Here is a 19592-nt window from a genome sequence, read left to right as displayed (position 1 = left end):
TGTTTTGGTACCTCTTCTTACATCTCATTACTGTTATTTGTTTATGTGGCTGTGTCTTCCCACTCCCCAAACCCCTGACACACACACACCAAAAGATTTTAAGTTTCTATAGAGCAGAGATTGTGGATTTTCCAACTTTATATCCCAGGTATTTGGTAGAGTGTATTGAGTTTGCATAATGGTTATCCAGGAATTGTTTCTTGAGTGGAACAATAACCACCAGAAACACAACTTCTGGTCCCTTATTCCAAGAGTCACACACCTATGGTCTATAGATCCATGGGTCAGCTTCAGGAGGTCCATGAACCTGGTGAAATGTAAGCAGAACGTCATTTATGTATGCATGAAGGGACTGGGGCAGAGAATACATGGCTTTCTGAAGAAAAATATCCAAGTTCAATGACCCAAAAAGGTAGAAACCTACTGGACTAGATCATGCTGTCTTTGGAGTGGGCTGAAAAATAAAGGCAATAATAGCACCATGACCATTGTTGTTCTTACATTTTCTTTGCTCCAGAAGAATTGAAGAACTGAGTCAGAGTCTGGCTGCCCAGGAGAAGCTTGTAGAACAGCTCTCTCAGGAGAAACAACAACTGCTACATCTGTTGGAGGAGCCAACTAGCATGGAAGTACAGGTGAGGTGTGGGCAGAGCTTCCTGAGGTATTTGCTTCTGTATTAGTTATCTACGGCTGTGGAACAAATTCCTACAAATTTAGTGAGTTAACACAGGATGCATTCATTGTCCCACACTTTCTGTGGGTCAGCTGGATTCTCTGCTCAGGGTCTCACAAGTCTGAAATCAAGGTCTGAAATCAATAGCCAGGCTGCTTTCTCATCTGGAGGTTCACTTAGGGAAGGGTCTGCTTCTGGGTTCCCTCAGGTTGTTGGAAGAATCTATTGCTGGGTGGCTGTAGAAGTTATGGCAGCCTGCTACTTCACAGGCAGCAGTGGGGAAAAATAGAGGGTCTATTGCTTCTCCTACCTCTATGCATTCTTTCAAGAGGCTCACCTGAGTAGGTCAAGCCCACAGTTTCATCCCTTTTGGTTAACTGAAAATACACTGAGTAGGAACCTTAATTAACTGTATGTGCAATATACATTCACTTTTGCCATATAACATAGCGTAACTATGTGGTGACAGTCCATCATCTTTGCCATGTTCTATTCCTTAGAAACAAGTTGCGGGTGTCACTGGCACTCAAGAGGTAGGGATCACACAAAGCTCTGGATAACCGGGTGGGAATCATCAGGGCCATTAAAATTTTGCCCACCACTGAGTGGTTTCTAACTATATAGAATATATAATGTAGGGTTTTTTTTCTCAGTTAATTTTGTTTTTATTTATTAGTCATTTTAATTCCAGTATAGTTAACAGTGTTACATTAGTTTCAGGTGTGCATAATGTGGTTTTAATATTGAAGAACTCTTACAATGATAAAAGTAATTGTATTCATCTATATTGTTGCTCTTGAAGGTTACCTCAGAGGGAACTCCCCTCTTCAGTTCAACTTTTAATTTTCTAAAAAAGATATTTCCTAAAAGAACCCTAGAATATATCTGTGCCCAAGTAGCATAAGCAATTACCAGATATTCTTATAAGTCTTAGGCCAGTAATAAAGCAGACTGTAAGGTTTAATTTATGCTTCACAGATACCGAGGTTGGAGTCAAGATAAAAATAACAGTGATAAGAAGTAGTTTAAAGTAGCTCCCAACCTTTCCTGTGTCATGGCACAAATAGAAAATGTTAATATTTGTCAGGTGCAGTGGTAAATGGATGGAGCTTCTTACTTGGAGGTGGTCAGTCTAGGTGCATAGGCCATGAGAGCAGAAGAAATCCCTATCTTGGCTATACTTATAAACTTCTTGGACTGTGTGGCTCCATTTTGGTTAGAAAGCTCTGGTTAACAAATTCAGGAAATGATGTACATACATGTAATTTGGCAGACAGGAGGGGGAAAATAAAGTCTGTAGGCTTCTCACAAGATACACATTGAAACATGTGAAAAGTTTCTGAAAGGACTTTTTTTTTAATTCAAGTATAATCAGCATACAGTGTTATATTAGTTTCAGGTGTACAATATAATGATTCAGCAATTCTATACATTTCTCAGTGCTCGTCAAATAAGTGTGTTCCTGATCCCCTTTATCTGTTTCACCGTCCCCCCCCTCCCCGGCCTCCCCACTGGCAACCACCAGTTTGTTCTCTGTATTTAAGAGCATGTTTCTTTGTCTCTTTTTTAGAAAGATTATTTTATAGACAAAGACTATATTCAAAGTTGTCAGTTCCTGTTACTGCTCCCCAGGAGGACCACAACAGAATGTCTGTGGTTCAGGGAAAACAGGTCCAAACAAGAATTATATCTCACTTTAATCTCTGAGACAAAAAGAAGTATTTTTTCTTAATTTTTTTAAGTTTATTTATTTATTTGAGAGAGAGAGTGGGCAGGGGAGGGGCAGAGAAAGAGGGAGAGAGAGAATCCCAAGCAGGCTCTGTGCTGACAGTACAGAGCCCAGTGCAGGGCTCAAACCCACAAACTGTGAGACCATGACCTGAGCTGAAACCAAGAGTCAGATGCTTAACTGACTGAGCCACCCAGGCGCCCCTAGACAAAAAGAAATATTGAAGTGCTTTCTATAACATCTTGGGACCATTTAGTCACATTCAAGTGGCTCAGATTGTTACAATATAAAACCTAGAAATGAATTCACAGGATTTCTTAAATACATATTCCAAGTGTAATTTAAAGTGTTTGTCAATGAATATTCAACAACTTTTCAGTAGTAATAACTTCAGCACATGTTGTAGCATGTTCTATATGCCAGGTGCTGCTCTAAATACCTTATATATTAACTCAAATTAACTTAAGCCTTAAAATAATCCTGTGAAGTATACTAACATGAGACATAAAAAGAATAATTTATAATAAAATAATGTTGATTTTAATTTTAATATATAAATTCATGAGCACAATTATATTAGAAGACATAAGGAAATAGTCAGGTGCTTGTATCTGTATGACAAATCACTGTGAATGTTCCAGCCTCAAAGGTAGCCTAGGACAGTCATGTTATGTTGTGCCATTTAAAAACGGCAAGTGGTGATGCCATTAGTAAAGGGGGTGACAATGCCAAGTGAAAAGCTCTTGGTAAATTTCCAAACAAAACAAAACCAAACTTTTCTTAATTTTCTTTTTTTTTTAAAATATTTTTAAATGTTTATTTATTTTTGAGATAGAGACAGAGTGTGAACGGGGCGGGGGGGGGGGTGCAGAGGGAGAGGGAGACACAGAATCTGAAACAGGCTCCAGGCTCTAAGCTGTCAGCACAGAGTCCAACACAGGGCTCGAACTCATGAACCGTAAGATCATGACCTGAGCCGCAGTCAGATGCTTAACCGACTGAGCCACCCAGGCGCCCCTTCTTAATTTTGATAGAGCAGTTGAATTCATGGAAAATTCATTGTATAATAACATTGTGTTTATATATACAGTAGAGCTCAGTTCTAGATTCAGGGGATTATATGATATTGTATTACCTCACCAGTGCCCCATGGAACATTTAGGTCATTCTGTAATGAAAGCACAAAACAAAACTTCATATTTTAATCCTATGGAGTTACTAATAATGCTAATACTGTTCCTGCTACAATCATAATAATAACATGTTAGTATTGGAAAACAACATAACTTTACTGCAAATGAAAATATTTTTTAAAATGTTTATTTATTTTGAGAGGGAGAGCATGAGCGGGGGAGGGGCAGAGAGAATCCCAAGCAGGCTCTGCAGTGTCAGCCCGAGCCCGATGTGGGGCTCGAGCCCACGAACTGTGAGATTATGACCTGAGCTGGAATCAAGAGTCAGATGTGCAACCGACTGAGCCACCCAGGTGCCCCACAAGTGAAAATATTTTTTAAAAATAGTCATGTTCAGGGGTGCCTGGGTGGCTCAGCCGGTTAAGCAGCCGACTTCACCTCAGGTCATGATCTAACAGTCCGTGAGTTCGAGCCCCACGTCGGACTCTGTGCTGACAGCTCAGAGCCTGGAGCCTGCTTCGGATTCTGTATCTCCCTCTCTGTGACCCTCCCCCGTTCGTGCTCTGTCTCTCTCTGTCTCAAAAATAAATAAACATTAAAAAAAATAAAAAATAAAAATAGTCATGTTCATCAGAGACCATAGAAATAATGCCACTGGTCCACTAGTATAACGATAAGGCATCCAGAGACCCAGCTTTTATGGAGTGTCCGTGAAGCAGTGTGATGCTGCTACCCAGTGAAGAGGAGAGGAATGGGAAAGAGGAAGGACCCATTCTGAGTCCTGCTCCTGCTCCAAGCACTGTGTGGAGGACTGAACATGCAGCTTTTTCCCAACTCTCACTACAACCTGTGAAATAAGTTAGATAAGAGTCGCTTGGCAATCAGGGGAACCAATGTTTAGATTAAGTGACTTGACCCAACTTTTAAAGGCAGTAAGTAGTGAGGTCAGAATTTGAATGTAGATTTATGTGGCTTCACACCCATATTAACCACTCTGAAGAGGTTGTATCCCAAATGTACACGTGTGCCATGAATCAAAAAAGATCTACAGACAAAATTCAAAACCAGCTCTCAAAAGATCAGTGAACCAAAATTTCCAGAATTTTTCGGTGACCAAAAGTGAAACTACCCATGAAACAATAATTCCTCATTCAGCCCTCCCCCAGTTCCTGATAACCTCTATTATACTCTCTGCCTTCATGAATTTGCTTGTTTTATGCATTTCATATAAACTGGAATCAGATAGATGGATGGATGGGTGCATGGGTGGGTAGATAGATAGATGGGTGTCATTCACAATTTGGCACAGTGCTTTGTCCTTCCCATTGCAAACTATGTAGCACCCCTTACCCCACTCATCATAGTGATGACAATAAAAACAAGCACCCCATGAATTTGCAAAATGCACTTCAGGAGATGGTATAACTATACCTGAGTAAGAACCGCTGGTCTTGGGGGCTTAGCTTCCAAAGGGTTTATAGTCCAATAAAACATTGGCATATGAACAAAGAATTAAAATAGAGGATGATAAATGAAGAGAAAGAAATATATGCACAGTGCTGAAGGAACCCACAGATGACCGGGATTAACTCTACCTTTAAAAGTCAAAGAAAGCCTTACCTGGAAGTTTCCCTTGATCTGGGCCTGAAAGGCTGAGTGCACCAAGCAGAAAACAAGAGAAGTGCATTTTAGGCAGGAACAGTATACACAGTAATGTGGAACATAGTTAAGAAATTGGGAATAATTGGTATTATCAAATACATGCTAAGCGTTAGGGGCACCTGGGTGGCTCAGTCAGTTAAGCATCCAACTTCCGCTCAGGTCATGATCTCACAGTTTGTGGGTTCGAGCCCCGCGTCAGGCCCTGTGCTGACAGCTTGGAGCCTGGAGCCTGCTTCAGATTCTCCCTCTCTCTCTGCCCCTCCCCAACTCGTGCTCTGTCTCTGTCTCTCTCAAAATATAAATAAACATTAAAAAAATTTTTACAAAAAATATGTGCTAAGCGTTAGAGAATAATGAAACACATAACTGGAACATCCCATAAGTGTCAGGCTAAGGACTTCATATTATAGGTAAGAGAGAATTAAAAAAAAGAAAAAAAGTTAAGCAGGGGGAATGAAAGCATATGATTTGCATTTTAGAAAGCCAATCCTGGCGGCTGTTTAGACTGAAGATGGAGCAGATAATTGATGTCAACCCATGATTTGACAGAGCTGTTAACTGCGTCATCTAGCCAATTCTCAAATTAGATAGGGGCAAGGAACATTATAAAACCAGTTATAAAGTACTTTGTCTCCCCCCTCTGTCTGCAGTAATGTGTGGCAGCTCTTGCTGTCAGTGACACCTGTGGCCTCTGCTGTGGGTGTCATCCTCGTCTGCGTGCAGTAACAGCCTCTTAGTGCCGCTGTATTACCCTCAACCCTTTGTCTTCCATGCCACCTCTCACCACAGGAGCCACAACCCCACAAAATGGAAGGCACAAGTTCATTTCCTAAGCTCTGGGCCTGCTCCACAGAGGCCAAAGATTTCCCTCATCTCTAGCAAAGCCATCCCTAGAGTTCTGGCCACTGACTCACTGCCTCCACCCCCACCTCTTCCCCTCCCCGACCCTTCACAACTGAGAATACCGCAGCTGGGCTTTCGAAGAAGGAGAGCTCACAGATCTTACACGTCTAGGTTTGAGTTGTCCAAGCGAAAACATTCCTCTTACCCCATTTCTCATAGATCAGTACTTCTCATGTGATCTCAGTATGAAAGTCTGGACTGGGTATAATCTCTGAGAACGAGCCTTCCTTCCCTCGATCAAGACAGAAGTTTTTTAAATTTTTTTTTTTTTTTTCAACGTTTATTTATTTTTGGGACAGAGAGAGACAGAGCATGAATGGGGGAGGGGCAGAGAGAGAGGGAGACACAGAATCGGAAACAGGCTCCAGGCTCTGAGCCATCAGCCCAGAGCCTGACGCGGGGCTCGAACTCGTGGACCGCGAGATCGTGACCTGGCTGAAGTCGGACGCTCAACCGACTGCGCCACCCAGGCGCCCCAAGACAGAAGTTTTGATAAAGATTATTTGATTTAGTTGATTTTACTGTCCCTCAGCTGTTTTCCTTTTCCATCCCACCAAAACATCATACAGCATCCATTTTAGAGGTACTTACACACAATACTTAAGAACTTCTCTTAATGTTTATTCATTTTTGAGAGAGAGATTGACAGAGTGTGAGCAGGGGAGGGGCAGAGAGAGAGAGGGAGACACAGAACCCAAAGCAGGCTCCAGGCTCTGAGCTGTCAGCACAGAGCCCAACGTGGTGCTTGAACCCACAAACCACAAGATCATGACGTGAGCTGAAGTTGGATGCTCAACCAACTGAGCCACCTAGGGAACTTCTATCATGTAATTAACTCCATGGAACAACAACAGAAAAAGCCATAAACTTGACATGCCACTGATGGACATCACTCTGTGTTTGCTTCCAAACCTCCGTGTCCATTCAGATCAAGAGCATGTTGTTGTGATCAGAGTACTCAGGAGCTTGTGGCCGCCATGCTGAAGCAACTGGTCCACATCTTTTTCTGTAAAAAGAAAACCTAATAAAGTGAAGTTTACAAAGTATTTCTCTTCCTCCATGTTTTCACAAAGCTGCAAATAAAGACCTACACTCTGGAAAGCTGACAGTGCTTCCAGTTACTGACATTTTTCCCTTCTACTAGAAGCTTCATTTTAAAGAACGTTTTATTTTTTATTAAAAAACATTTTTTAAATTTATTTATTTTTGAGAGAGAGACCAAGAGACAGAGTGAGAGCGGGGGAGGGGCAGAGAAGGAGGAAGACACAGCATCCTAAGCACCTCCAGACTCTGACCTGTCAGCACAGAGCCCGATGTGGGACTCAAACTCACAAACTACAAGATCATGACCTGAGCCAAAGTGGATGCTTAACTGACTGAGCTACCCAGGTGCCCCTAAAGAACCTTTTAAATGAAACTGGATGTGGAAGGTGTAAAAGCAAGGGGAAATGATGTACTTGCAAAGGAAAATCTGGAAGAATTCTTGTTTTATTTCACTTTTCTATTCTGCAGTTTTTCCCCAGTATAATATAAACAATATTTATCAATGTGTAATTTCACTGTGGTTGCCCTAGAAAGTGAAACAGGACAACAGAATCAGGGTGAGGCATCCATTAAGCAATCAGGACCTTCCCACTTACACAAATCAGCAGAGACTCAAGCCATTGCATTTATGCCTTGTTTGGAACCTAATGTAAATAGCACTGCATGCAGTGAGGCGTATTTCTTAAAATAGCAAACATTCCAGCGTTACCATGGAGAGATCTGACGTAGAGGTTAAGGCAAGAACACACTCTAAATGCTCAAGGCAGACGCTGAAAACCTTGCAGGGATTAGTAGCTCAGGCAGCTCCAGCCAACTTCATATAAGGAGATCTTTCTTAAAGAAGCTTTTCCGTATTCTCTTCTTAAGCTGATGAATGTTGAAGGTGGAGGCTCATTTATAAATCCTCATTCAACATCACTGTCTCCCAGACACAACCTTCATTGGTAACATATCTCAAAAACAGGCCTTACCATCTAAGGCAACCATAGTCCTGACCCTTTAGAGCAGCAAAGGAGGTAGAAAAATAAGGGATTTCATTACAGCTTCATCAGAAATATTTACTGAGCACTTACGATGCACAAAGTACTATAACGTGAAGGAAGAAGAACGCAAAGATGCATAAGGTTTAGCCTCTGCCTTCTAGAGATTATAGTAGAATTGGAAGGTAAGAAAGCCACTAATGGCAACAAAATACAAAGCAGTAGAGAAAGAAAAAAACATTATGTACTGGGGTAGGCAGTGAAGATTCTGATCTGTAAGAAACGATTTTAATAAGAGATGAAAAGGAAAGGCATTTGTTTATTCATTTAGTCATTCAGTGATTATTTACTGATACCTAGAACATACCATTCAAAATACCTCAAAAGAAGCTATGGAACAGATCAATGAAACTAGGAGCTGCTTTTGAGAAAAGGTAAACAAAACTGATAAACATTTAGCCAGATTCATCCAAAATAAAAAAAAGAGAGAGAGCAAGAATGGGAGGAGGGAGAGGAGGAGAGAGGCAAAGGACTCAAAAAAATAAAATCAAGAAAGAAGAAGGAAAGTAACAACTGATAAATACAAAGGATTATTTTGAATATTATGAAATATTTACACCAACAAATTGGACAACGTCAAAGAAATGGATAAATTCCTAGAAACATATAACCTTCCAAAACTCAAGCAGGAAGAAATAGAAAATTTGAACAGACCAATTACTAGCAAGTAAATTGAATCAGCCAAAAAAAAAAAAAAAAAAGAACACCTCCCAATAAACAAAAATCCAGGACCAGGTGATGTCACAGATGAATTCTACCAAGCATTTAAGGAAGAGTTAATTCTAGTCTCAAACTATCCCAAAAAATACAAAAGGAAGGAATGCCTCCATTCATTCTGTGAGGCCAGCATTACCCTGATACAAAAACCAGATAAAGACAAAAAAAAAAAAGAAACTACAGGCCATTGTCTCTGATGAACATAGATGCAAAAATCCTCAAGAAAATATTAGCAAACTGAATCAAACAATGCATTTAAAAAAAAATTCACAGGGTGCCCAGGTGGTTCAGTCAGTTGGGCATCCAACTCAGGCTCAGGTCATGATCTTGTAGTTTGTGGACTTGGGCCCCATGTCAAGCTCTGTGCTGACAGTTCAGAACCTGGAGCCTGCTTCAGATTCTGTATCTCCCCTTCCCTCCACCTCTCCCCGACTTGCACATGTGTGCGTGCGCTCTCTCTCAAAAATACATAAACATTTAAAAAAATAATAAAATCATTCACCACTGCCAAATGGGGTTATTCCAGGATGCAAGAGTGATTTTAATATTTGCAAATCAATGTGATACATCACATTAACAAGAAAAAGGATTACAAACCATATGATCATCTTAATAGATGCAGAAAAAGCATTTGACAAAGTACATCCATTCATGATAAAGACTCTCAACAAAGTAAGTTTAGAAGGAACATACCTCAACATAGTAAAGGCCATATATGAAAATCCCACAGCTAACATCATACTCAATGGTGAAAAACAGAGAGATTTTCCTCTAAGATCAGGAACAAGACACAGATGTCCACTCTCACCACTTCTATTCAATGTAGTATTGGAAGTCCTAGCTACAAAACAGTCCTATTTATAATTGTACCAAAAAGAATTAAATACCAAGAAATAAAATTTTATGATGATGAAGGAAATTGAAGATGACACAAATGGAAAGATATTCTATGCTCATGAATTGGAAGAACCAATATTGTTAAAATTTCCATAGTATCCATTGCATTGTATTAATGCAACAACATTTTTCACAGAACTAGAACAAGTAATTTTAAAATTTGTATAGAATCACAGAAGATCCTGAATAGCCAAAGTAGATTTGAAAAGGATAAATGGGGCTGCCTGAGTGGCTCAGTCGGTTAAGTGTCCAACTCTTGGGCTGTTCCCTGCACTGGGATGCTTGGGATTCTCTTTCTCCACCACCCCCCACCCCCACCTCTCTGCCCATTCCCTGCTTGCATTCACTCTCTCTCTCTCTCTCAAAATAAATAAACTTAAAAAAAAAAAAGAAAGAAAGAAAAAGGTAGAAGTATCACAATCCCAGATTTCAAGATATATTACAAAGCTATAGTGATCAAAACAGTATGGTACTGGCACAAAAATAGACACCTAGATCAATGGAACAGAATTGAGAGTCCAAATAATCTATGACAAAGTAGGCAAGAATATACAGTGGGGAAAAGACAATCTCTTTACTAAATGGTGCTGGGAAAACTGGAAAGCTATACACAAAAGAATGAAACTGTGGACCACTTTAATGTACCATACACAAAAATAAACACTAAGTGGATTGAAGACCTAAATGTGAGACCTGAAACCATAAAAAGAAAAAAATGTAGAAGAAAACATAGGTAGTCATCTCTTTGACACTGGCCTTAGAAACATTTTCCTAGATATGTCTCCTCAGGCAAGGGAAACAAAAGCAACATGAAACTATTGGGACAACACCAAAATCAAAAGCTTTTGGCACAACAAAGGAAACCATCAACAAAACAAAACATCAGCCTACTGAACGGGTGAAGGTATTTGTAAACGATATATTTAATAAGGGGTTAATATCTAAAATACATAAGGAATTTATACAACTCAACACAGACAAAAAAAAAACCCCCAAATAATCCAATTAAAAAATGGAGAGAGGACCTGGGGGCGCCTGGGTGGCACAGTCGGTTAAGCGTCCGACTTCAGCCAGGTCACGATCTCGCGGTCCGTGAGTTCGAGCCCCGCGTTGGGCTCTGGGCTGATGGCTCAGAGCCTGGAGCCTGTTTCTGATTCTGTGTCTCCCTCTCTCTCTGCCCCTCCCCCGTTCATGCTCTGTCTCTCTCTGTCCCAAAAATAAATAAACGTTGAAAAAAAAAAAATTTAAAAAAAAAAATGGAGAGAGGACCTAAATATATATTTTTCCAAAAAAGACAGACAGATGGCCAACAGACATAGGAAAAGATGCCCAACATCACTAATCATCAGGGAAATGCAAATCAAAACCACAATGAGGTATCACGTCATGCTTGTCAGAATGTCTAAACACAAATGACAGAATGTCAAAAACACGAGAGATAACAAGTGTCGGCAAGTGAGGATGTGGAGATAAAGGATCCCTTGTGCACTGTTGGTGGGAATGTAGGCTGGTGTAGTCACTGTAGAAGACAATATGGAGAGTCCTCAAAAAATTAAAAAATAGAATTACCATATGATCCAGTAATTCCGCTACTGGATATTTACCCAAAGAAAACAAAAACACTAATTCAAAAAGATAAATGCACCTCTTTGTTTATTGCAGCATTATTTACACTAGCTCAGATATGGAAGCAACCCATGTGTCCATCAATAGATGAATGGATAAAGAAGATATGGTATATAAATACAGTGGAATATTATCTAGCCATAAAAAATAATGAAATCTTGCCATGCAACAACATGAATGAACCTAGAGGGTTTTATGCTACTTGAAATGAGTTAGACAGGGCCGCTGGGGTGGCTCAGTTGGTTGGGCATCCAACTCGGGCTCAGGTCATGATCTCATGGCTCATGAGTTCAGGCCCCACATTGGAGAGCCAGCTTCAGATTCTGTGTCTCCCTCTCTCTCTCTGCCCCTCCCCCACTCATGCTCTGTCTGTCTCTCAAAAATAAATAAACATTAGAAAAAAAAAAGAAATGAGTCAGACAGAGAAAGGCAAGTACCATATGATTTCACATATATGTGGAATCTAGAAAATAAAGCAAAAAAACAGACTCAAATACAAAGAACATTTGGTAGTTGCCTAAGTGAGAGAGGTGAGGGGATGGCAAAACAGGTGAAGGGGATTAAGAAATACAAACTTCTAGTTATAAAATAAGTGAGCCACAGAGATGAAAAGTATGGCATAGGGAAGACAGTCAATAATATTGTAATAATGTTGTATGGTGACAGATGGTGACTATACTTATTGTGAGCACTGAATAATGTATAGAATTGTCGAATCACCATTTTGTACACCTGGAACTAATACAACGTTGCATGTCAACTATATTTCAATCATAAATATTTTTTAAATATTTAGAAGGAGAAAGGCAGAGGGGTGCCTGGGTGGCTCAGTAGGTTAAGTTTCCAACTCTTGATTTCAGCTCAGGTCATGATCTTGCATGGATTTGAGCCCTGCATTGGGCTCTGCACTGACAGCATGGAGTCTGCTTGGGATTCTCTCTCTTCCTCTCACTATGCCCCTCCCCTCTTTCTCTGTCTCTCTCTCTCTCAAAATAAATAAATAAGCTTAAATTAAATTAAAAAAGAAAAAAGAAAGGCAGAGCCTTTCCCCGTAAGGAGCTTGCATCTCAATTAAGGGAGATAAATTACCAAGTAACCAAACAAATAGCTAATTGTAAATTACAGTAAGTACTTTCAAGAAAACAAAGAGCAGGGACTAACCAACTTTTTCTGTAAAAGGCCAGATAGTAAATAATTTAGACCTTGCAGGCCATAAGGTTTCTGCCACTGTAGCACAAAAATAGCCATACACAATACATAAATGAATTGGCATGGCTGTTCCAATAAAATTTTATTTACAAAAACAGGTAGGGGATGAATTTAGCCCACAGTTCATAGTTTGTTGACCCCTAATAGAGAATTAGGAGGAATGGGTGGGGCCATTATAGGTAAGGGGATGATGGTAATTTTGGGGTGTCTCTGACACATCATTTGCAGATACAAATATGTAGCTGGCTACTTCAGAGTTGAACTCAGAGGAAAATTTTGGGATAAGATACAAATGGAAAGTTACTGGTTTAAAGATGGAAAAGGATAAGATGATATTGAAAGAGAATTAAAATAGGGAGGTGAAAAGGTCTAGGACTGAGCACCAATGAACACCTACAGAAGGTACAAAGTAGATGTGACTCTTAGCTCACAAATTCGGTCATGCAGGATTTATCACATTTCTTTACTTTCTTTAAATCAATTTAATGTTACCCTGAGTCCCAGTCCTAATCAGGCTAATTCAGTTTCATCCGTTTGGTACATATTCCTCTCCACTCTCTCATTTATGTTAAGGTGAAGGTTCCCAGGATTTATCAGGTGCCAAAGCATCAAGGGATTACTCTTCCCATTGGTCCACCACTGAAGTACCCCTGCCCCAGCAAGCATGGTTCTGCCAGCTCTAACAGCTTGTTATATTAGAGGCTTTTATGGAGCCAGAACCCCTTGACCTAGAGTCTAGCCTCTCTAAGTCACCCATTGCCTTCTCCCCCCCAGGTCCTGCTGCTTCCCTGGAGGCACTAATATGGAATGGAGGTGGATCGCTGTTACTCTCTGATCCCCAGTCTCCTGATCTGGGTGAAATCTGACCCCGTCCTTTTCTGTTGCCCTCAAAGACATTTCTTTTTCTTCTCTTCCCCACTGGGACACCTGACTTAATCTTCTCAGTTGTTTTACAATTTTATTAAAGTCAGGAAATGCATTTGACTTCAGCCTCTGCTCTTTGCTCTGCAAAAATTCCTGAGTTAATTAAATGGTAAGGGCCTGACCTTCAGATTAGATGAGGGAGGCAGGGCATACAGGCAACAACACAATTTATATCCTGTCACCATATTATTAGGAAAGGAGTATGAGATGTAGCTGAAAAGTAGATTAGAATCTTTCTGTAGACATATTGAAATGCCAAGCTGAGCGTTTAGGACTTCATCCTATAAGTAATGGACAATGATGGATCTTTACCATGAATGTCCTGGAAACTGTATGGAGGATGATTAGAGGGGCATAAGCTTCTAAGCCTATGTGACATAGTTCAAAAGTTTTAGGTTTCAAGAACCTGAAATAGAAAATGTAGTGAAAACGCAAAGCAACATTTCTGAATATGCTAGAGATGTTCAGAAAAAGGATCCCAATTTAGTGTTTAGCTCGATAGGGAAGGATTTTGAGGAGCCAAAGGTAACAACTCAGAAGTTTACAAGTCCACTCAGTTACAGGAAATGATATGGCTGACCTTATCCCTCCTGCTGATCTCTCTCTAGCTTTTGACAATGTTAACCATTGCTCTCATTCTTAAAACCCTGTCCCCAGCTCACCTGTGCTTTGATTGCAGAAGAGCCCCACTTAGTTATTTTTCACTTAGTTTTCTCAGTCACCTAAACTCAGCATGTTCCTAATCAGATTTTTCATTACCTTTTTACAGATGAACTCAACTCTCACATTTCTATTCATTTAGACCATGTTTTCTACCAGTCTTTGACACAAAAACCCTTATCTCCTATATTGTTTCTTTTCCTTCATCCTCTCTACATCAAGTCCCGCTGTTCAGTCCTTTAAAATAATTCTTATTAAAAAAATAATAATTCTTATTTACCACTTTTTTCCATTTCTTTTTTCTTTTAAGTGTAGTTATTTGAGAGAGAGAGAGAGAGCGCGCGCGCACAAATGGGTGGGCAGAGGGTGAGAGAAAGAGAATCTCAAGCAGGCTTGTGTCAGCACAGAGGCCAATGTGGGGCTCAGTCTCACCAATCATGAGACCATGACCTGAGCTGAAATCAAGAGTTGGATGCTTAACCAACTGAACCCCCCCGGGCGCCCCTTTCTTTCCATTTCTACACCAGACTTTATATTACCCCACATATGAATAATTGCAATGGCTTTTTAGCAGGTCTTCCTGTAACCATCCCAAAATCTGAAATTCCCTGAAATTCCAATCCATCCTGTTGCCTGGCTAATCTTCCTACAATGAAGTTTTCACCATGCCATTCTCTGCTCAAGTCTATAACATTAAGTCTAAATTCTTTTGTGTTTGCCAAACATTAAATTCTAGTTGCCAAGGGGAACCTGGGTGGCTGAGTCGGTTGAGTGTCCTAACTTCAGCTCAGGTCATGATCTCATGGTTTGTGAGTTTAAGCCTCACATCAGGCTCGCTGCTCTCAGCACAGAGTCTGCTTCGGATTCTCTGTCCCCCTCTCTCTCTGTCCCTCCCCTGCTCGTGCTCTTTCTCAAAAAAAACCTTTAAAAAAAAATTCTAGTTGCCAAGACTTACATAGCACCACAGCCTAGTGTCTCGCTTACAGTTGGCTCTTCATACGTGTTCTTTAAATGAGCAATTATAGAGGATAAGTTGTATAAAGTAGGATGAACCAGGCCATTCAGATGCCCTTGAAATCTCCAACATCTCCCTATGGGCTAGCACTGTATCTAACCCACTTCTAAGACTATTGATGATGCTCTTTTCTTTTTCTGGAGTCCTATGTAAGACCCATCTCAAGTGCCATTCTTGTCCCCTTCAACTATACCAGCACACACCAATCTCAACTTTTTCTGCATTCACGATGAGTTTGTCAGTACCATTTCATTTACCAACCAACTGTACTAATTTTAGCATGCACATTTTCTCCCCTTCAACTAAACTGAGAGTTCACTGAAGACAGAGAAAAGACATACTGAGTTTGCACAAATTCTTGCTCATTGGTTGATTGACTTAATATATACTTTCAAATTCACTTAAACAGCTATAGGTATTTAATAACTTGAAAGACTCTGTTTACTATTTCAAGATGGATTCTGCCGATGACGGTATTACTGCAATTTGTAGTTGAACTGGAAGTCTCCTGGTTTTGAAACAAGTGTTCCAAAATGCTGTGGGTTTTTTTTTTTTTTTTTTTTTTTAACGTTTGTTTATTCTTGAGAGAACACGAGCAGGGGAGGGGCAGAGAGAGGGAGACACAGAATCTGAAGCAGGCTCCAGGCTCCAAGCTGTCAACACAGAGCCTGACGTGGGGCTCAAACCCACGAACCCTGAGATAATGACTTGAACCGCTTAACCGACTGAGCCACCCAGGCACCCCCAAAATGCTGTATTTTTTTAATTAGTGCAGAGCATGATTGCTTGTGGCTTCTTAAAGATTTCCAACCATCACAGGGGAACCATGTACATGCTTGTGTTACCATAAATCCTAACTGGCTTTACTTTGATATTCTTGCATTTCCTCATCTGCTTTAGCCTCTCTGCCAGAATCACTTTTTTTTCGGCATAGTTTTTAGTAATTAGAACAGCTATTTCCAATGTCATAATTAGAGTAATGAAACCTAACACAACTGTTTGGGACATGGGGATTTTCCACCTCCCTGATTCTCTTGGAAATACCTTACCAGCCCAGAATTAGGTCTCAGAAGCACTCCAACATAGGAGTTACAAAAGTGGCAATGGTTCCAAGAGATACTTCCCAGGCCCCAAAATCTAGAGATCAAAATAGAGATCGTGCAAAAGATCTCTACCATATTACTACTTAGGAATTTTGTTTCAAATGAGAATGTTAGTTCCCTAAATCCAACAGTCTGTAAGTAGTTCTTCATTGATAGGTTTTTCCATTTATCTACAGAACTTCTGATCTTCGGATTGAGATTTTTCTGAATACAGTTTAGGATAGTTCTAATTCAGTGGTTTTCAAAGTGTGATTCCCAGACGCAGCATCAGCACGACCAAAATTTGTTAGGAATGCAAATACTTGGGCCCCACCCCAGGCAAACTGAATCAGAAACTCTAGGAAGTAGGTCCCAGCAATCTGTTTTATCACACCCTCCAGGGTGTGAAGCCAAAGGCTGCAAACTACTGTTTAAATTCAACATGTTTACTTTGTAGAGTAGGAAATTAAGGGCCAGCGACTAATGACTTCACTAGGACATATAGGTGGTAAGGGCTGTGAATGCATTTATCAATGTATTTTGAGGGCAAACTGCTGATATATAAAATTAACTTAATTCATAACAGCTTATCATATGAAACCTGTTCTCAAATTTTTATTACATAACTTTGATAAGTTTTAGAAGTAATTATCCTATTCTAAATCACCTCAGAAGCTCTAAGTCTCACCTTAACAGTATGCTTCAATCATATGTGTGGTGTGCATATGCATATAAAATAATATTTTAAAAGTTCATATGATAGACACTATAAAGTTTTGAATTTGCAGTTGGGCTTTTTATAGAATTTTTTTCTAGACTGTATTTTATTTAACCAATTTTGAAAGCTATTCTTATGATAAAATGGAGGTTACTTCCTACCAAAGAAATCTCTCAGATTAGAAGTTTATGGGTAATACATATTTTATATTTAGTTCCTCTTTTTTACTTTTTAATGAACTATTCTAACATATATATAAAATCTATAGATCTCAGAGTTGTAATTGTACAACTGAGAATTGTACACATCATGTACACATCACCCAAAACAAGATAGAGAATATTTTCATCACCCCAGAAAATTCCTTTGTGCCCCTCTGCAGTCAATTCTTACCCTGTCTCATCCCTCATAACCACTTTCTGCACTTCTATCACTATGGTTTCAATTTTGCTTGTTGTTAGGCTTAAAATAAATGGAACCACACAGAATGTACTGACTTGTATATGGCTTGTTTCACTTAATATGCTTTTGAGATTCATTCATGTTGTGGGTATCAGAATTTTTTTTTTTTTTACTGCTGATTAGTATTGTACAAATATATCAAATATGCTTACCTTACCTATTTCTTAGTAACAATTTTTGTCTTATCACAAAAACAATTCATGCTGAATATAGAAAATTATAGAATACAAATGAGGGAAGAAGAAAATAAGTATCCATAATTCCACCCTCCAGACATAATCACCATTTAATAACTTGTTTATCCTCTTTGAATCTTTATATAAGTTGTCCACATATATAATACATGTAGTTATTATATATATTACAAAAATTCTCATTTTAGATTCAAGTTTTTACTAGTTAGACTCTGATGTTAGTGTGTTAAATACGCACAAGTCTTTGTTTAGAATATTTTCCAATTAAAAAAAATTAAAAATTATACATGAATACACATTTATTTCCAACAATTCAAATGACAATGATATATATGAAAAAAGTAAATGTTAGTATCCAACCGCCAATTTTACTTCCCTTCTCATAGGACGCCAGTGTTAACTAAATACAAAGTTTTTTTTTAATTTTTTTAAATGTTTATTTATTTTTGACAGAGAGAGAGAGAGAGAGAGAGAGAGAGAGAGAGAGACAGAGCATGAGTGGGGGAGGGGCAGAGAGCAAGGGAGACAGAATCCAAAGCAGGCTTCAGGCTGTGAGCTGTCAGCACAGAGACCAATGCGGGGCTTGAACTCACAGACTGCAAGATCATGTCCTGAGCCAAAGTCGGACGCCCAACCGACTGAGCCACCCAGGCACCCCAACTAAATACAAAATTTTGACCAAGATGATATTTATAAGGACCATGAAGTGCTGAATTTATTATCACATTTTTTTCTAAGTTTTTTCTTTTCTTTTTTTTTTAATGTTTATTTTTAAGAGAGAGAGAGAGAGAGAGAGAGAAAGAGAGAGAGAGACTGAGTGCGAGCAAGGGAGGGGTAGAGAGAGAGGGAGACACAGAATCCAAAGCAGGCTCCAGGCTCTGAGCTGTCAGCACAGAGCCCGAAGTGGGACTCAAACCCATGAACTGTGAGATCATAACCTGAGCTGAAGTCGGACGCCTAACCGACTGAGCCACCCAGGCATTCCTCTAAGTTTTATTTCTTAATTTTTATGTACAGGTTTTGTTATCTATACACCAGTGATCTTTTAGTGGGGGTGAAATTATATAATACCAAATGCTCACATTAGGACCAGTTCTAGTATTATATAGTTTGCTATCCACTTCAAAATAATGGTTTTTAAATATTTTTTCTAAGCATGAATAGAGTGCTATCTTCGAATTTTCTGATTGTTGAGTGGATTTATTCCTATCTGTTGTTGGAAGCTTAGATATGTATAGCTCTCTGTATGTTGATCTTTACTTACAGATAGCAAACGTCTATTCAATGATAAATTGCCTTTTCTCCATTTATACTGGTTTGTACTTCTACACCACACTACTTATATATTGTCATTAAAGTTTAGAGACTATCAATCAGATGCAAAATCTTACTAAGTAATAGAAAATAATACAAAGTATTATTTAATTTACTCCTGAAAAGCACTTTGTTTCATTACTTACTTTGTTTCTTTTTGAATGTTTAGAGACAGAGAGAGAGAGGGAGACAGAGGATCCAAAGCGGGCTCTGCGCTGACAGCAGAGAGCCCCATATGAGGTTTGAACTCAGGTACTGAGATCATGAGCTGAGCCAAAGCTGGCCACTTTGACTGACTGAGCAGGCGCCCCAATTACTTTGTTTCATGAGTATTTTCCTCAGTAGGAAAATGTGGCTGGCGTCGACAATCGAAGATGAGGACTTGACTTATGTCTTAATTTGTACTTTTATGGACCTTTGCATTCTTTCAGCTCTTTAGAACTATACTTAAGACAGAGTACAACAGGGTATAGTCCTGGCAGGCAGGCTGTTAGGGAAGTCTAGAAACTCCTTGCCTCTCTATAGATCACTACAGATCCCAAAGATTGTTGTTTACTTTCTTTTGACTTTGAAGCTCATATACCCAGAGG

The 19592-nt window shown here is 39.5% G+C and overlaps 1 protein-coding gene across 6 annotated transcripts in view; it reads left to right on the top strand.

Moving 5' to 3' along the window:
- Positions 1–19592, top strand: part of PDE4DIP (phosphodiesterase 4D interacting protein) — a 220405-nt gene that overhangs the window by 117827 nt on the left and 82986 nt on the right. For 5 of the 6 annotated variants that reach the window (XM_047869427.1, XM_047869419.1, XM_047869418.1 and 2 more), the window contains exon 8: positions 518–635. In XM_047869427.1, the coding sequence (XP_047725383.1) occupies positions 518–635 (118 nt within the window). The remainder of the gene's footprint in view (positions 1–517; positions 636–19592) is intronic. The other variant, XM_047869420.1, reaches the window with a different exon arrangement.

The sequence above is a fragment of the Prionailurus viverrinus genome, chromosome C1 (genome assembly GCF_022837055.1).
Source record: "Prionailurus viverrinus isolate Anna chromosome C1, UM_Priviv_1.0, whole genome shotgun sequence".
Lineage (NCBI taxonomy): Eukaryota > Metazoa > Chordata > Mammalia > Carnivora > Felidae > Prionailurus > Prionailurus viverrinus.
This window is presented reverse-complemented; position numbering and strand designations above follow the sequence as displayed.